General features: G+C 42.9%; 1 protein-coding gene across 3 annotated transcripts in view; it reads left to right on the forward strand.

The window, feature by feature from the left end:
- LOC138600426 (phosphofurin acidic cluster sorting protein 1-like) overlaps window positions 1–13,183 on the forward strand; it is a 72,484-nt gene that overhangs the window by 54,671 nt on the left and 4,630 nt on the right. The window contains exons 8-23 of one of the 3 annotated variants that reach the window (XM_069671848.1): window positions 41–100; window positions 441–601; window positions 2,569–2,662; window positions 4,783–4,866; window positions 5,095–5,216; window positions 7,336–7,471; window positions 7,765–7,869; window positions 7,959–8,065; window positions 9,619–9,773; window positions 9,955–10,065; window positions 10,153–10,255; window positions 10,332–10,374; window positions 10,454–10,496; window positions 10,575–10,716; window positions 12,497–12,735; window positions 13,012–13,131. In XM_069671848.1, coding sequence (XP_069527949.1) covers window positions 41–100; window positions 441–601; window positions 2,569–2,662; window positions 4,783–4,866; window positions 5,095–5,216; window positions 7,336–7,471; window positions 7,765–7,869; window positions 7,959–8,065; window positions 9,619–9,773; window positions 9,955–10,065; window positions 10,153–10,255; window positions 10,332–10,374; window positions 10,454–10,496; window positions 10,575–10,716; window positions 12,497–12,735; window positions 13,012–13,131 — 1,825 coding nt within the window. Of the gene's footprint in view, window positions 1–40; window positions 101–440; window positions 602–2,568; window positions 2,663–4,782; window positions 4,867–5,094; window positions 5,217–7,335; window positions 7,472–7,764; window positions 7,870–7,958; window positions 8,066–9,618; window positions 9,774–9,954; window positions 10,066–10,152; window positions 10,256–10,331; window positions 10,375–10,453; window positions 10,497–10,574; window positions 10,717–12,496; window positions 12,736–13,011; window positions 13,132–13,183 lie in introns of those variants that run through there. The other 2 variants (XM_069671849.1, XM_069671850.1) reach the window with 2 other exon arrangements.

The raw sequence follows: 13,183 nt of genomic DNA on the forward strand, positions 1-13,183 counted from the left end.
CACGTTGTGCTCTTTCTTTTCCCCTCTTCTCCTCCTGCAGCAACCCAACATCAAGCAGAAGTTTGTCGCTTTGCTGAAAAGGTTCAAAGTCACTGATGAGGTGGGTCACACTTCCACTTCATGTGCGAGATTCAGAGAGTGTGTGAGCAGGAGTCAACATGTATTTTCAGTGCAGGCTTTGAAGGCACGGAGAGGTGTGTGGGAGAGATGTGGCAGAGCAACTGAGATTCAGCTGGCAGCTCAAAGAAGATGAAAATAGAACAGAAATGTCTGTTTTGTAGTGTGTTTATTTGCTTCTGGATAGAGCCCACCCAAGAAGGATGTGACACTTTTTTTCATAGACCATGTATGTGTGAACAGATCAAAGCTGCAGGACTTGTATCCTCTGTCTTCCTCAGCATGTGTCTGTGAGTCACATGTCTCCTCTGTGTCTGGTCCAGACTGGTTTTGGCCTGGAGCATGTCTCCAGGGAGCAGATCCAGGAGGTGGAGGAGGACCTGGATGAGCTCTACGACAGTCTGGAGATGTACAACCCCAGCGACAGCGGGCCGGAGATGGAGGAGACCGACAGCATCCTCAGCACGCCCAAACCTAAGCTAAGGTAAGAGATGTCACATCGCGTGGGGTGGAAGGAAAAAACGACACAGCATAGGATTGTGTTATTTTTATACGTTATAGATAACACAAATATAAAGCTTTTAATTACGTAAATTATAAAGGTAAAAGAGCAAATTTAAATTCAACGTTTTGCCTTGAAATGAGACAAACAATTGCTTTTAGAAGAAACTTGATTTAGACAAAGATGGAGAAGATCATTCTTTCATTTCAATTTGTTCAGAAGTCACGTAATAGAACAGTTGTAAACACTTTTGCATTCAGTTAAGTCTGAATCAGGGTTTATTTTTGAGGTTATTTTAGATTTAGTTTTTGTCTTTGGACGAAAATGTTTCTTTAGTTTTAGTCACATTTATCATTTTTACCCTTCATAGATTTAGTCAATAAAAAGTCTCCATCTTCTGCTTTTTACCTGTTTGCTTCAGGTAAAATTATCAGTTTAAATGTCAGCAGCATCTAAAGATTTCTTTTCATCATCGCCTCTCATTAAAACAGTGTGAGCGCGCACAGAGCCTGAAGCGGAAAGCCTGAGTGAACAGAGAAAGTCCACAAGCACCTTCATGATACATGTTATCTCTCACTGGTGCTTGAGGCTTTAAAACATCGTGGATTTTAAATTTCCGACAGCCACCATTAACATTGTAGTCCCGTCTCGTCTCGTTAGTTTTTATTATCAACGATCAATTTTTAGATGTTTCGTCTTCGTCATGGAAAAAAGAAATGAACACAGATCTGAATGTTTTTATTTTAATTGCAACACTTGCATCAGTCTGTTTGCTTCAGAATCCCATATTGCTGCAATAAAAAACATTGAAGTGAGATGAGCAAACTTAAAATGTCACGTTATTATATCAACAAGATAACAACAAGGGACATAATTGCACTTGAAATGAGCTAATAAATCACAATATATTTCAGAATACTACATATAGTCACAATAACATCATATTGTGATTTAAGTATTGTTATAATATTTTGGGGCCCCTGGTGATTAGATAGATAGATGGATACATAGATGTACTTTATTGATCCCCAACTGGAAAATTGTGGCGTTACAGCGGCAGGTTATCAAAGCGCCTACAGCACCGGAGAAAATAAATAGACGGTAAAAAGTAACCCTAACACTAGAAGACAGGAATATATACATCCAGGGATTCTACCAACAATAATAAATATCAATAACCTCAGCTAAAGTAAGTCTGAAATATAAAACGGAAATATCTAAAATGTAAACCAACTTTACAGAGAGGTAGAGGTATGAATGTGAACAGTCCACTAGTCACACACTTCTATTTCACCATACAGTGACTCACTGTTCTACATTGATAATTCAGAGCTCCCTCTGTTGGTGAAAACGGCTCATTGCAGGCACATATTGACGTTTGTATGAACCAGAATCAGGTCAGTAAACTTTGGATCTATCAACATGTAAATCAAACCCTCGGGATAAAAAATGATCCCTAAACAAGAACAATCATTCCCAAGATTTCTAAAGCTTACGTTCAAGGAGAAGTCCGTTTTCTGAAGTGTGAGTACAATAAACCTCAGAGTCTTCAAACAGAGCAGGCAAACTATTTTTACATCTCTTATTTTTAGTCCTTTCTTGTGATTGTGTCGTTTGTACTCTCTATTTTAATTTGGACTGTGATCTCATGCCCTCATACCTCTTTTTTTGCTACAAAAAATAGCACTATTTGGTGGTGAAAAGCGGCTCTGTGACTGGTTTAAATCCTGGTTTATGAAACTTCGAAAGAAAAGAACTCATAAGATACAGATGAGCTCCTCTTGTCTTGTCTGCATTTTTAGACACATGAAATAGTGCAAACATAGAGACAACGAGTGATGCAGTCTGTTAATATCATTTATAATTTAAACAGAAACATTGACTCATATATTCAGTTTAAAAACAACCCCACATTGTTACATAACTTTCTCATGTTTCTGTGTGTGCAGGCCGTTCTTTGAGGGAATGTCTCAGTCCAGCTCCCAGACGGAGATCGGCAGTCTGAACAGTAAAGGCAGCTTGGGGCGAGACCCCTTCAGCCCGGTGAGTAACGTGAGCCTCGGGGCGTTTAAAGAAAACCTTTTTTCTTTCTTCTAATCTTTCACTCTGAGCTGAGGGCACTAAATCTTTATTGTCCCCAAAGGGGCGTCTGGATTCACAACATTAAAGTCCCCATTAAAGACGTGTATCAGAGGTGCAATGACCACATAAAACCTGAAAGATATTCTATAAATGAATTTTTAAAGGCCTCTATAACCTTCTGTCTGTCTGTATATTTCATCACATGATGAAATATTTACCTGGGGGGGTAAATCTGAGGTAGTGAACGGTTGAAAATGGGAAAACAACATATTTGAGATGCACAAGATAAGGTTAAGAGTTTTAGAATTCCTTTAAATTAGATTTTTTTTAAGTGAAATACTGGATAACGTTTCCTCTTGAGGCCTTTAAAAGAAGTCACAAGTAGATTTAAGAGCTTTATTTTAAGTTAGTCATAGATTATTGTGCTGAAACTATTTTAATCTAAATCAAACCTTACAGTTTTTTAAGCCTCAAATTAACTTAGTTGTAATCACAGTTTTTCCCCTATAATATATAGATTTTCGTTCTTGCAAATTTATTGGTTTTGGAATTATTTTTTGCCGTTGTTTCTATTAATGATTCTTGTTGTTTTTGTTGATTGTCGATTAAAAAAAAAACATTGTATGCATCATTGGAGTTGTTAGCGTAAAAACCACACTTCTTCTGCAGTTTAGAAAATCAGTTTATTACGCGGCTGTGTTAAATACTTGATTCTGATTGGTTAATTACGGCATTCCGAGGTCTGTTGTTTCTTGATAGCAGACCGTTGCTATGAAGAACAGACTGTTGCTATGAAGAACAGACCGGTGCTAGGGATTCGGCTCTAATCACACAATCCAGAGGACTAACTGTAATCATATCAATCTTCTGAAAGTCCGGTAAATTTGACGTCGGTCTGTTTACAGAGGGAAAAAAAGAAAAGACAAAAACAGCAGAGAGAAAGCAATAAAGGTTAAACGATGCAAAAACTGAAGCTACGACAGAGAGCTCTACAAACCTGAAGACGGCACATGAAGTAAACATTAAACAGAACACAGTACGGGATATTGCGGTGTTTAAAGACGGTGAATGGAAAAGAAAAAGTGAAGGGCCTCCTCCGCAGAAACAACCAGCTCATTATCCTACTTATTACACGCTCATTACATTAATTTGACAATGATTTAGAAATTACTTTATTAATGTAGAAATGATTATATTTTTTCGTTTTCCATTTAAAAATAGTCTGTTACACTCACAATGAGAGCTGCGTCCATAGCGACGGTCAACGCTAGCCTTCCTAAAATGAGCTAAGCTAGCTGTTATCACTCACATTAAATGGAAACATTTCCTCTGATGGTGAAGTAAGACACGGTGAACCAGACCACAGGAATCAGCCCAGCACCTGATTGAGGTTTTCTGTCTCGTCTCTGTCAGAGTCTGTTCAGGGTGAGACCAGACTTGCTCGCCCTGTCAGAGTTCCATTCCGCTCTAACAACCTGCTCACTACATTATCCCTTACTTGCATGATTAGACAAAACAGGAAAATACTGAAACTGTACTGAAACAGTGTGACGAGCATTCAGCAACATAAATAGTATGAAAATGCCCCGTAAAAAGAAGCAACACAAGCTTGACAACAACATGTGACTCTGCATTGATTGGGTGAATATCCAGAATGTGACGCTGGTGAGAATGGCTCAGCGGGGAGGCTGTGTGCAAACACGAAATCCCAGCAATGTGTCAGACTAACGTTTCCTGAATGGAGCAGAAAACCAATATATCTCTGACACAGTCGCCGTCTGCTCAATACGAACAGTTGAATCTCCCCGAGCTGAATGGATTTCACTGGATGTCTTTCTGCTGCACCTCCTGCTTTCACAATCTTTTTGTGCTGTGACAACCGTCTGCACGCCCAACAACATGTGTTTACGGAAAACCTTTTATTTTGGTTTGTTAACTGAAACCTTGAATATTACATGAAATCAAAGAGAAATGGAACATCTTTTGGGCGTCACTGCTGTTATTCTTCACTCCCTTTCTGTTACCTGACTGTTGACTCTCATTAAACCTGACGAATGACTGTCGCTCCTTCGTCTCTCCAGCAGGGGGAGCAGCCTCCTATAGAGAAGATGAAAACCTCCCGCAGCCGCAACCTGGAGGATGCGCTGTCTGAGACTGACACACTGGTACGACTGCTACGACTCTATGTGTGTGTGTGTGTGTGTGTGTGTGTGTGAAGGAGAATTAATGGTGTGTCTGGATCTTCGTTAGAAGGATTTCGCTGCCATCTGCGCCGCAAGTGAGACAGATTGAGAGACGGAAAGTGACGAAGAGTGTCGGAGGAGATCGTGTCAGGATCATCAGTATCTCCTTTTTCTGACACTGACAATCTGTCCGTGTGTGTGTGTGTGTAGGAGCTAACAGACCAGGAGCTGTTCGCTGAGGTCGGCCCCTGCATCATGGTGTCCGTGGCAGAGAAACCCCGTACACCCCTGAAGAGCAGCAAAAGTGAAACTCAGGCGATGCCGTCACCCCGGTAAGCAAAGACCAGAGTCGAGATATTTCATCTTATTGGTTATTTTTCTATTTGTTTATGTTTCTACTTCTTGTTTGGGTTAGGGTTTACTTTGGGACAAATTTAATTCAAAGAGGGGGTATTCTGCTGTTTCACATTTTAACATATATGTATACTGTTACAATGTTGGATGTTCAGACTAAACGTGGGTGAAGTTTCAAATCTGTAGGTAAAAGTATGTCGGAGTAATCAGCTCAGTCTGCAGGCTGCTGTGAACGCCAGGTTTCACACAGTTTTTTCTACAGCAGGCTTCGGAGAGCTGGCCAATCAGAAGAAAGCAGGCTTGTAGGGTTTCTTAAAGGGACAGAGCTGACTGAGTGGTTTCAGACAGTTTTTTTTAACTGTAAACTATGCTAAGCTACTCCACAGAGTGAAATATGAAGCTTTAAATTAGCATGATAAAATAGTCGTGTTTTTGCTTTCCCCCCATTTTTTCCTTTCTTTTTTTATTCTGTGTTAGCTTGGGCGTAAAATGTGTCATAAAAGTTAAATACATCCCTTCTGGATGAGCAGATGTTCCCATCCTCAGGCCTTTTTACATACAAATTCAATGAACTGACTTGTTGTTTGATGAAATTAGCTAATTTTACCTGGTTTTATTCCTTTTTTTCTATTTTTTATAATTTCGTATAAGTTTCTAAAATGACACTTTTTATAAGTTTATTTATTTTAACAGCGCTCTGACACAATATAAAGTAGAATTTACCATCAGTTAAACAGGCATTTCTCTATCCAATACAAAGACATGCTAACGACTGTTAGCAGGTTGAACAGACACTTTGGGCCTCATTTACGAACAGTGCGTACACATGAACCTGTGCTTAAACTGTGCGTACGCACGTTTGACGCACAAATCTTGGATTCATCAATTTGTTCTTACCTAAATTTCTTCGTACTCTGCGAACAAATTTAGAACTACCTCAGACCATGCGTACGCACAAATGATGAAAGAAATGTCCTAGGAAATGTTAACACACACCCTTTTAACTAAATGCATACTATATTAAAACTTCAAAAAAGGCTTTAATAGACAACAATAATTGAATTTAATAATGTATGGACCAAACGTAAATGCCGTGTCATCCTCATAATTTATTGTCATATAATTAAAATCTTCAATTATAGCATATATATATATATATATGTATAGCAATATACAGTTGAGTTAGTTTATTAAGTTTACAATAGAGTAGACCATATGAAAATGTTCATATTGAAATGTAACACTTTTGTTACAATTGTTTCTATTTCTGCTGATGTGAAATTTTTCTTTTTACCTTTTGAGGCCATCTTTCACGTTCTTTCAGCTTCTCCGTAACACCGCTCTCTTCGTGCGGCACCAAACAGATGTCCTTATATAGAGAAATAGAGGCGTGGCAATATGCTGATTGCAGATCGCGGACACGCGCCTGTCAATTTAGAATGGTTCTGATTTACTAACATACGCACGGTGGTGAGAACAAAATTGGCCGGTACGCACGTGTCATAAATCCGACGGTGATTTTGCGCAAGTACTTATTTTTTGCGGAGAGTAAGAACATTTCTGCGCAGATATTAGTGAATGAGGCCCAATGTACTCTGCTCTAACTACATATTTTAATCTTAAGATCCAGAGATTTCTGTCTAACCAACAATAATGAGTCACTCTGATGACTCTCTCTCGCTCTAAGTCATTCCACCCAGCGATGATGTCTCTAAAGCAAATGACTAACGAACCTTTGGGGAATTAAATCTGCCTTTAGACGTGGGCTGCTGAGAACAAGAGGATGAATGTCAGGCACGGCTGGTTCATTGTGTGTATTGTGTCAGCGAAGGCCTCGAGACGTCCTGAGAAATAACTTGACGGACGTGTTTGCATCAGAAGCACAATACCAGATTAATGACACCTGTGGGTCGATGTCACGATGCACACACACCCTGCTTCACCGCAGGGAGACAATGAATGATTACAGGTTCAGTTTAATTGTAACAAAGGGACGTTTACATTTGTTGTCGGTGCTGTCAGGTAACTTTTTAACCATCAAAAATAATGTGCAGTCTGTTCCCTGCGTTTATTTTCTAACATCTCTTCCCCCTCCAGGTTGGACGGAGGCCACACCCCCCGACAGAAGCGCATCAGCACCCCCATGAAGGAGCGACAGCTGTCCAAACCCCTGAGCGAGCGCACCAACAGCTCCGACTCCGAGAGATCCCCCGAGCTGGGCCACAGCACGCCGGTTGGTCTTTCCAGGATCTTGTTAAAAGCTCTGACATCATCTTAACCCACAAATCCAGAAATACATCTTCACATTGCGCCGCAGCGTTCCCACAGAGGGATTTACACTGTCGCTGCTTTTGTTGCGCGTCCTCCTCCGCCCACTGCTTTTCTTTTCTCACATGCGTCCTGTTAATCTCTGACTCGCCTGCAGCTCCGAGATGAATTATGTATGCGCTGATGAGTCATCAGAAGAGTAAATGTGTCATTGAAGGGGGGTTTATGTACTCATGTTGTGTGTTTGTGTGTGTGTAGCTCCTGAGGAAGGTGGTGTACGACCAGCTGAACCAGATTTTGCTGTCGGATTCGGCGCTCCCTGAGAGCCTGATTTTGGTGAACGGCACTGACTGGCAGGGACAGGTGAGACTCTCTCTCTGCGTATGTGTCAGGCCTCCTCATACACTATCTGGTTGCCTGTTTCATCACCTATCTTCCTCTTTGTGTTGCAGTATGTTGCCGAGCAGCTCCAGGTGCAGAGACACCCGGTGGTGTGCACGTGCTCGGCGGCTGAGATCCAGGCGGTTCTGTCCGCCGTGCTCACTCGCATCCAGAAATTGTGAGTGTGTTTGTGAAACACACAGAAACACACACACATTCAGAGATCAAGCAACCCTTGTTTTGCAGCATGACTCATCTTCTTAGTCTTCCTCTCTAAGGCTCTAAACCTTATTTGTCTGTTTTCCGTCCTCTGCTCGACCCTTTTATTTTCCTCCTCTCCTCCATCCTCCACATCTCTCCTCCTGCTGACTCCAGATCTATAAATTCGGCATCTTTTAGAGCCAAAACAAACTTCATATTTCTGTCTGATCTCTCCTTTTTTCTTCCTTTAAACTCTCCTTCTCTGTAGTTCTCTCTCACAGTTTGAGTCTCACAGGACTTCATTGACTTAAAAAGGAAAATAGGAGCAAAGACAATAACGGTGGTTAAGATACAAACTGGTTTTATACAGCAGGAAACACCAAATGAACAGTAAAGAGAAACTTCTAATCGGAGTGGGCAAATATATCCATGTTAGCATCAGAAGCTGTGTCCCAATTCATGGGCTGCATCCTGATTGTGCCACAGCGGCTCTTTGAAGGCTGTCGCAATTCAAAGGCTCCTTCAGATGCGCCCGACAAATGCGTCCTCCTTTTCCCGGACCATGAAGGATCCATCGGATGCATCCTTCGCGGCCCACCGTATCTCGACGGACTCTTACGCGGCCGAGGAAAACACTTTAATTGTTAAAGTTTTTGATTTTAACTCAGTCAAATAGCTCACAATACAAAAGATAATGAAAGTTGCCTTAAAACACATTTTAAATAAATAATAGTTACATTACCTGACGTTCGTTACGGTAGCTAGTCAGCCCGCTAGCTACCTGTTACCTAGGCAACAGGAACCGCATTTGATGAAACAAAGGGCATTTTGCCTTCAGTTGATAGGACAGCTGAAGAGGGACAGGACATGTATGGAGAAGAGAGTGGGGGACGGCCTTTATTGGACAGGACAGTGGATAGAGTCAGAAATGAGGGAGTAGAGAGTGAGGGATGACGTGCAGCAAGGGGTCAAGGGTCGGAGTTAATACGTGGGGCCGCTGCGTCGAGGATTTTGCCTCTGTACACGGGGCGAACGCTTTAACTGCTGAGCTAAACCGGCGCCCAGCGATTTGACATATTTCAACATTTTTAAGGTTTTTTTTTAGACTAAAGAATTAAAGATCAAAATGACACTTGCCAATTATATCTTTTAGGACAATAAAACTAACTGTTTTGTGTATCACTTTTTTGTCAAAATCTGCAAATAAATTATATCTCGGATACATTTATTTGCAGAGCTTCTGACGGAGGAATCACGTACCTCACCTTTAAGGAAACGTATCTGGATGTGTAGATGTGATTCCAGATACTGATGTCACATAACAATTTCCACTTCCAACAAGTTTCTTGAAGACTTTTTGTATTTTTAGTCCGACTAGTTGAGTTATTGTGACGCCTTAAAGGTCAAGTTTCTTTGTCGTTTGTCATCTTGTCTCCTCTGTTTCCTGCAGCCTTTCCTTTCACAGGCATTGATGGATGATCCACCTCCACACAGCTCTGATAACCTCTCTCTCTCTCCCTCCCCCTGTAGCTGTAACTGTAACTCGTCCATGCCCCGCGCTGTGAAAGTGGCGGCGGTTGGCAGCCAGAGTTACCTGGGAGCCATCCTGCAGTTCTTCGTCACGCAGCTCGCCAACAAGACGTCCGACTGGCTCAACCACATGCGCTTCCTGGTCGTGCCTCTGGGTGAGAGACTCTGAGTGATGCTAAGGAGCTTTTATTGTTGCTGAGTCATCCTGCAGCAACAGTTAAAGCCCAAGGAGAAATGTATCTCGTCACCGATTGGTCCAATTTTTCTGCTACAATTACAGACTTTATTTTTAAGTAGGACAAGTTCCCTTTTTTATTCGTGTTCCCTCTCCTTCAGGCTCTCATCCTGTTGCAAAGCACCTCGGCGCCCTTGACAACCGCTACAGCTCCTCCTTCCTGGACGGAGCGTGGAGAGACGTGTTCGGCCGCTCCGAGCCGCCACAGACGGGTACCGCCCCTTGCTAAGCGCTAACACAAACATTTGTCCCTGAAGTCCTTGAAGTTAACCGTGTCTTTTCTTCCCCGTCACCTCCAGATCAGTTGGACGTAGCGGGAAGAATCGCGCAGTACATCAGCGGAGCCACCGTCACGCACCAGCTGCCCATCGCTGAGGCTATGCTCACCTGCAAACACAGGACGTGAGTGCAGACGACAGAACGCCTACAAACTGTCTGTCTCTTATTTTCCTCTCATATTTTGCTCCTTATTTCACAGGCGGGATGAAGACTCCTACCAGAAGTTTATTCCTTTCATAGGGGTAAGATTTCCCTTCTGTAAATCTAGATAAGCGCTGATGTATTGATACGTTGCTGATGACATCACTCGTTGTTTTCCAGGTGGTGAAGGTCGGCCTCATCGAGTCCGGTCAGTCTCCAACAGGTGAGTGTTTACAGTTTCAAACAATAAACATTTAATTTGCTTTAACTGTGTGATCGTTTTTGTTTGGTGGTTTCCAAGGAGACACAGAAGAAGGCGTGGCCGTGAGCTTGGCCGTCCCCTCCACGTCTCCCCCCTCCCACGGCTCGCCCACGGGGATGATTAAAGAGGCGGCCACGCCCCCCTCCTCCCCCTCCATGGGCAGCGTCCTGACAGTACAAGGGTGAGACGAAGCCGCGTTATTATTCCCTGCACTTCATTTAACATCGTTTATGTCCTCACCCTCTAACCTTTGACCTGAGGAGGAAAAATAACTCCTCAGATTGGACCGCGTCGGCATAGCTTTATTATTTTCTCCTTTTCGGGGGCGTGGTGTATTTTGGCGATCATTATACACAGCCGCGTAACTGAAAGTGTGTCAAAGCGGTGTGCCCTCTCCACTTTTAAGACATAAGGAAAGTTGCCCAGGCTAGCTTAGCGTAGCTATCAGTCTACGGTCTACGGTGGATTTCCTGTTTGCGTCACCAGCTGTTCCCACCCTTACCCTTGCGTCACCAAACACCGCTCCTGTCGCCTAGTAACAGTTAGCTAGCAAGCTAACTAGCTATCATAACTAACGCAGCTATTCGATTGAGTTGAAGCCAAAAGCTGTTACATTTGAAGTGTATTCCTCGGCCGATACATTGAGGAAGGAAGGATGCACCTGATGGATCCTTTATCGAAAAAGAGGAGACATCTGTCGGCTGCATCTGAAGGAGCCTTCAAACTGCTACGGCCTTCGCCGCGCCGCTGTGACGCAATCACCCTTCAAATACGGCCTTTGCAAGCCGCAGCCCCTAGCTTGGGACACGGGTCACTTTGGGTACTCTCCAGGTCGTGGATTCGGGTTGTGTTGAGGGTAAAGGGAGCCTCCAACCCAGTGAGTCTTTCAGAGAGCAAGTCCTTCAGGTTCTGGATTGCTCTGACTTTGATGGGCTAGCAGTAGCCATGTTAGCTATGTCATGTCCGTTTAGCTTAGCAGAAGTTTTGATGTGACTATCGGCGTCCTTTTCATTGACCTCCTGAAATTTCGATGGTTTAGGTGGTGCCATTATAGTGACGGTGACTCCTTCTGAAATCGTGTTTTAGCTTGTAATTATATTTTTAGATTTAGGTGTGGAGGAGGACGTCTTCTCCATTCGGTGTCCTGTAGCGCCCCCAAGTCTCGACAAACTGTAACAGGAAAAATATCTAATTAACCTTCAAAACAGCCGATATAATCAGCGTTAACCAGTTTAAAAAGTGAGCTCTGAATAATTAATTGGAAGGGCTTTAAATGATTTATTTGCCCCTCTTTGTCAGCTGTGTCTTTATGTTATAGGTGGACTGTATTACCCCGTGTTTGGTACAGTTAACTACAGATTATGCTTTGTGTTGTTTGGCATGTTGAACTCTAGTTTTTTACAATATTCTCGTCTAAAATGTGGCCGAGTAAAACCTCAAAATCTCACATGATGTGGAAATAACAACAGTAACTCGACCGTATATACAGATCTGAAGGGAACTCACATTTATCCTCATTAATGATCTCCTCTTCCTCCCTTTGAACTTCAGTGTATTTGTATTTTAAAATAAGATAGGTAATAATTATACTATTCACTATTACTCGTACCAAAACTTGAGTACCAAATACATCAACGTTTTGAGGACTGAACATTTTCGCTTCAGGACTCTTTGATTCTTCAGTCGTGTTTTTCTCTCTGCCTGCTGTTGCTCTGCAGAGCCGACAGACTGCAGCTGAGCCTGATCTAATATTTCTATTTCACCCTCTGCAGAGTGCATTTGCTGCACGTATTGAACACGATGTCCCACTTTTTTCAGAGCTGAATTTAAATTAAGTTTGGCAGAGCAGAAGCTGCAGAGGCTGAAGGAAATTAAAATACTCTGAGAATATGGTATCTGGAATTCTCAATTCTAAAGTTTTATTTTGTTTTAATATAAGTTGATTGACTTTCCGTCCTCAGGAGTCCCAGCATGTCTCACGGCGTGGACGCCATCGGCCTGCAGGTGGACTACTGGCTCGCCTCGCTGGCTGAGAAGCGGCGGGAGGGCGAGCGTCGCGACACGAGCTGCAAGAACACGCTGAAGAGCGCCTTCCGCTCGCTGCAGGTCAGCAGGCTACCAGGAGGGGGCAGCAGCGAACCGCAGGCCCAGGTCAGCACCATGGCCATGACGGTGGTCACCAAGGAGAAGAACAAGAAAGGTGAGATGAGGATTTATACATGTTTTATCTCTGCACAGGCTGACCAGTGTGACCGCGGGCTTCCCCTCTACATGACATGAGTTTAATCATCTGTCAGAGCCTCCACATGACTCATCAAAGACATTATTTCCCTCTTACTCATTCAATACTTGCAAACTGAACCATATCAAAGTGAATCTGGACTCTCTGGTCTAAAAATCTTTAACATCTCTTGTATGCTGTGGACTGTGCCGTTTTACCCCCTGATGATCTCTCTCTCTCTGTCCCTCTCTTCAGTTCCCACCATCTTCTTAGGAAAGAAGCCGAAGGAGAAGGACGTGGACTCGAAGAGTCAGGTCATCGAAGGCATCAGCCGCCTCATCTGCTCCGCCAAGCAGCAGCAGACCATCCTGAAAGGTAACACGAAGGCTTCACAACCTTCCTTACCTTTCTGTGTTGTTTCCCTCCC

The sequence above is a fragment of the Semicossyphus pulcher genome, unplaced genomic scaffold (genome assembly GCF_022749685.1).
Source record: "Semicossyphus pulcher isolate SPU_LCO1_2020_fin unplaced genomic scaffold, fSemPul1.0.p SCAF_21, whole genome shotgun sequence".
NCBI lineage: Eukaryota > Metazoa > Chordata > Actinopteri > Labriformes > Labridae > Semicossyphus > Semicossyphus pulcher.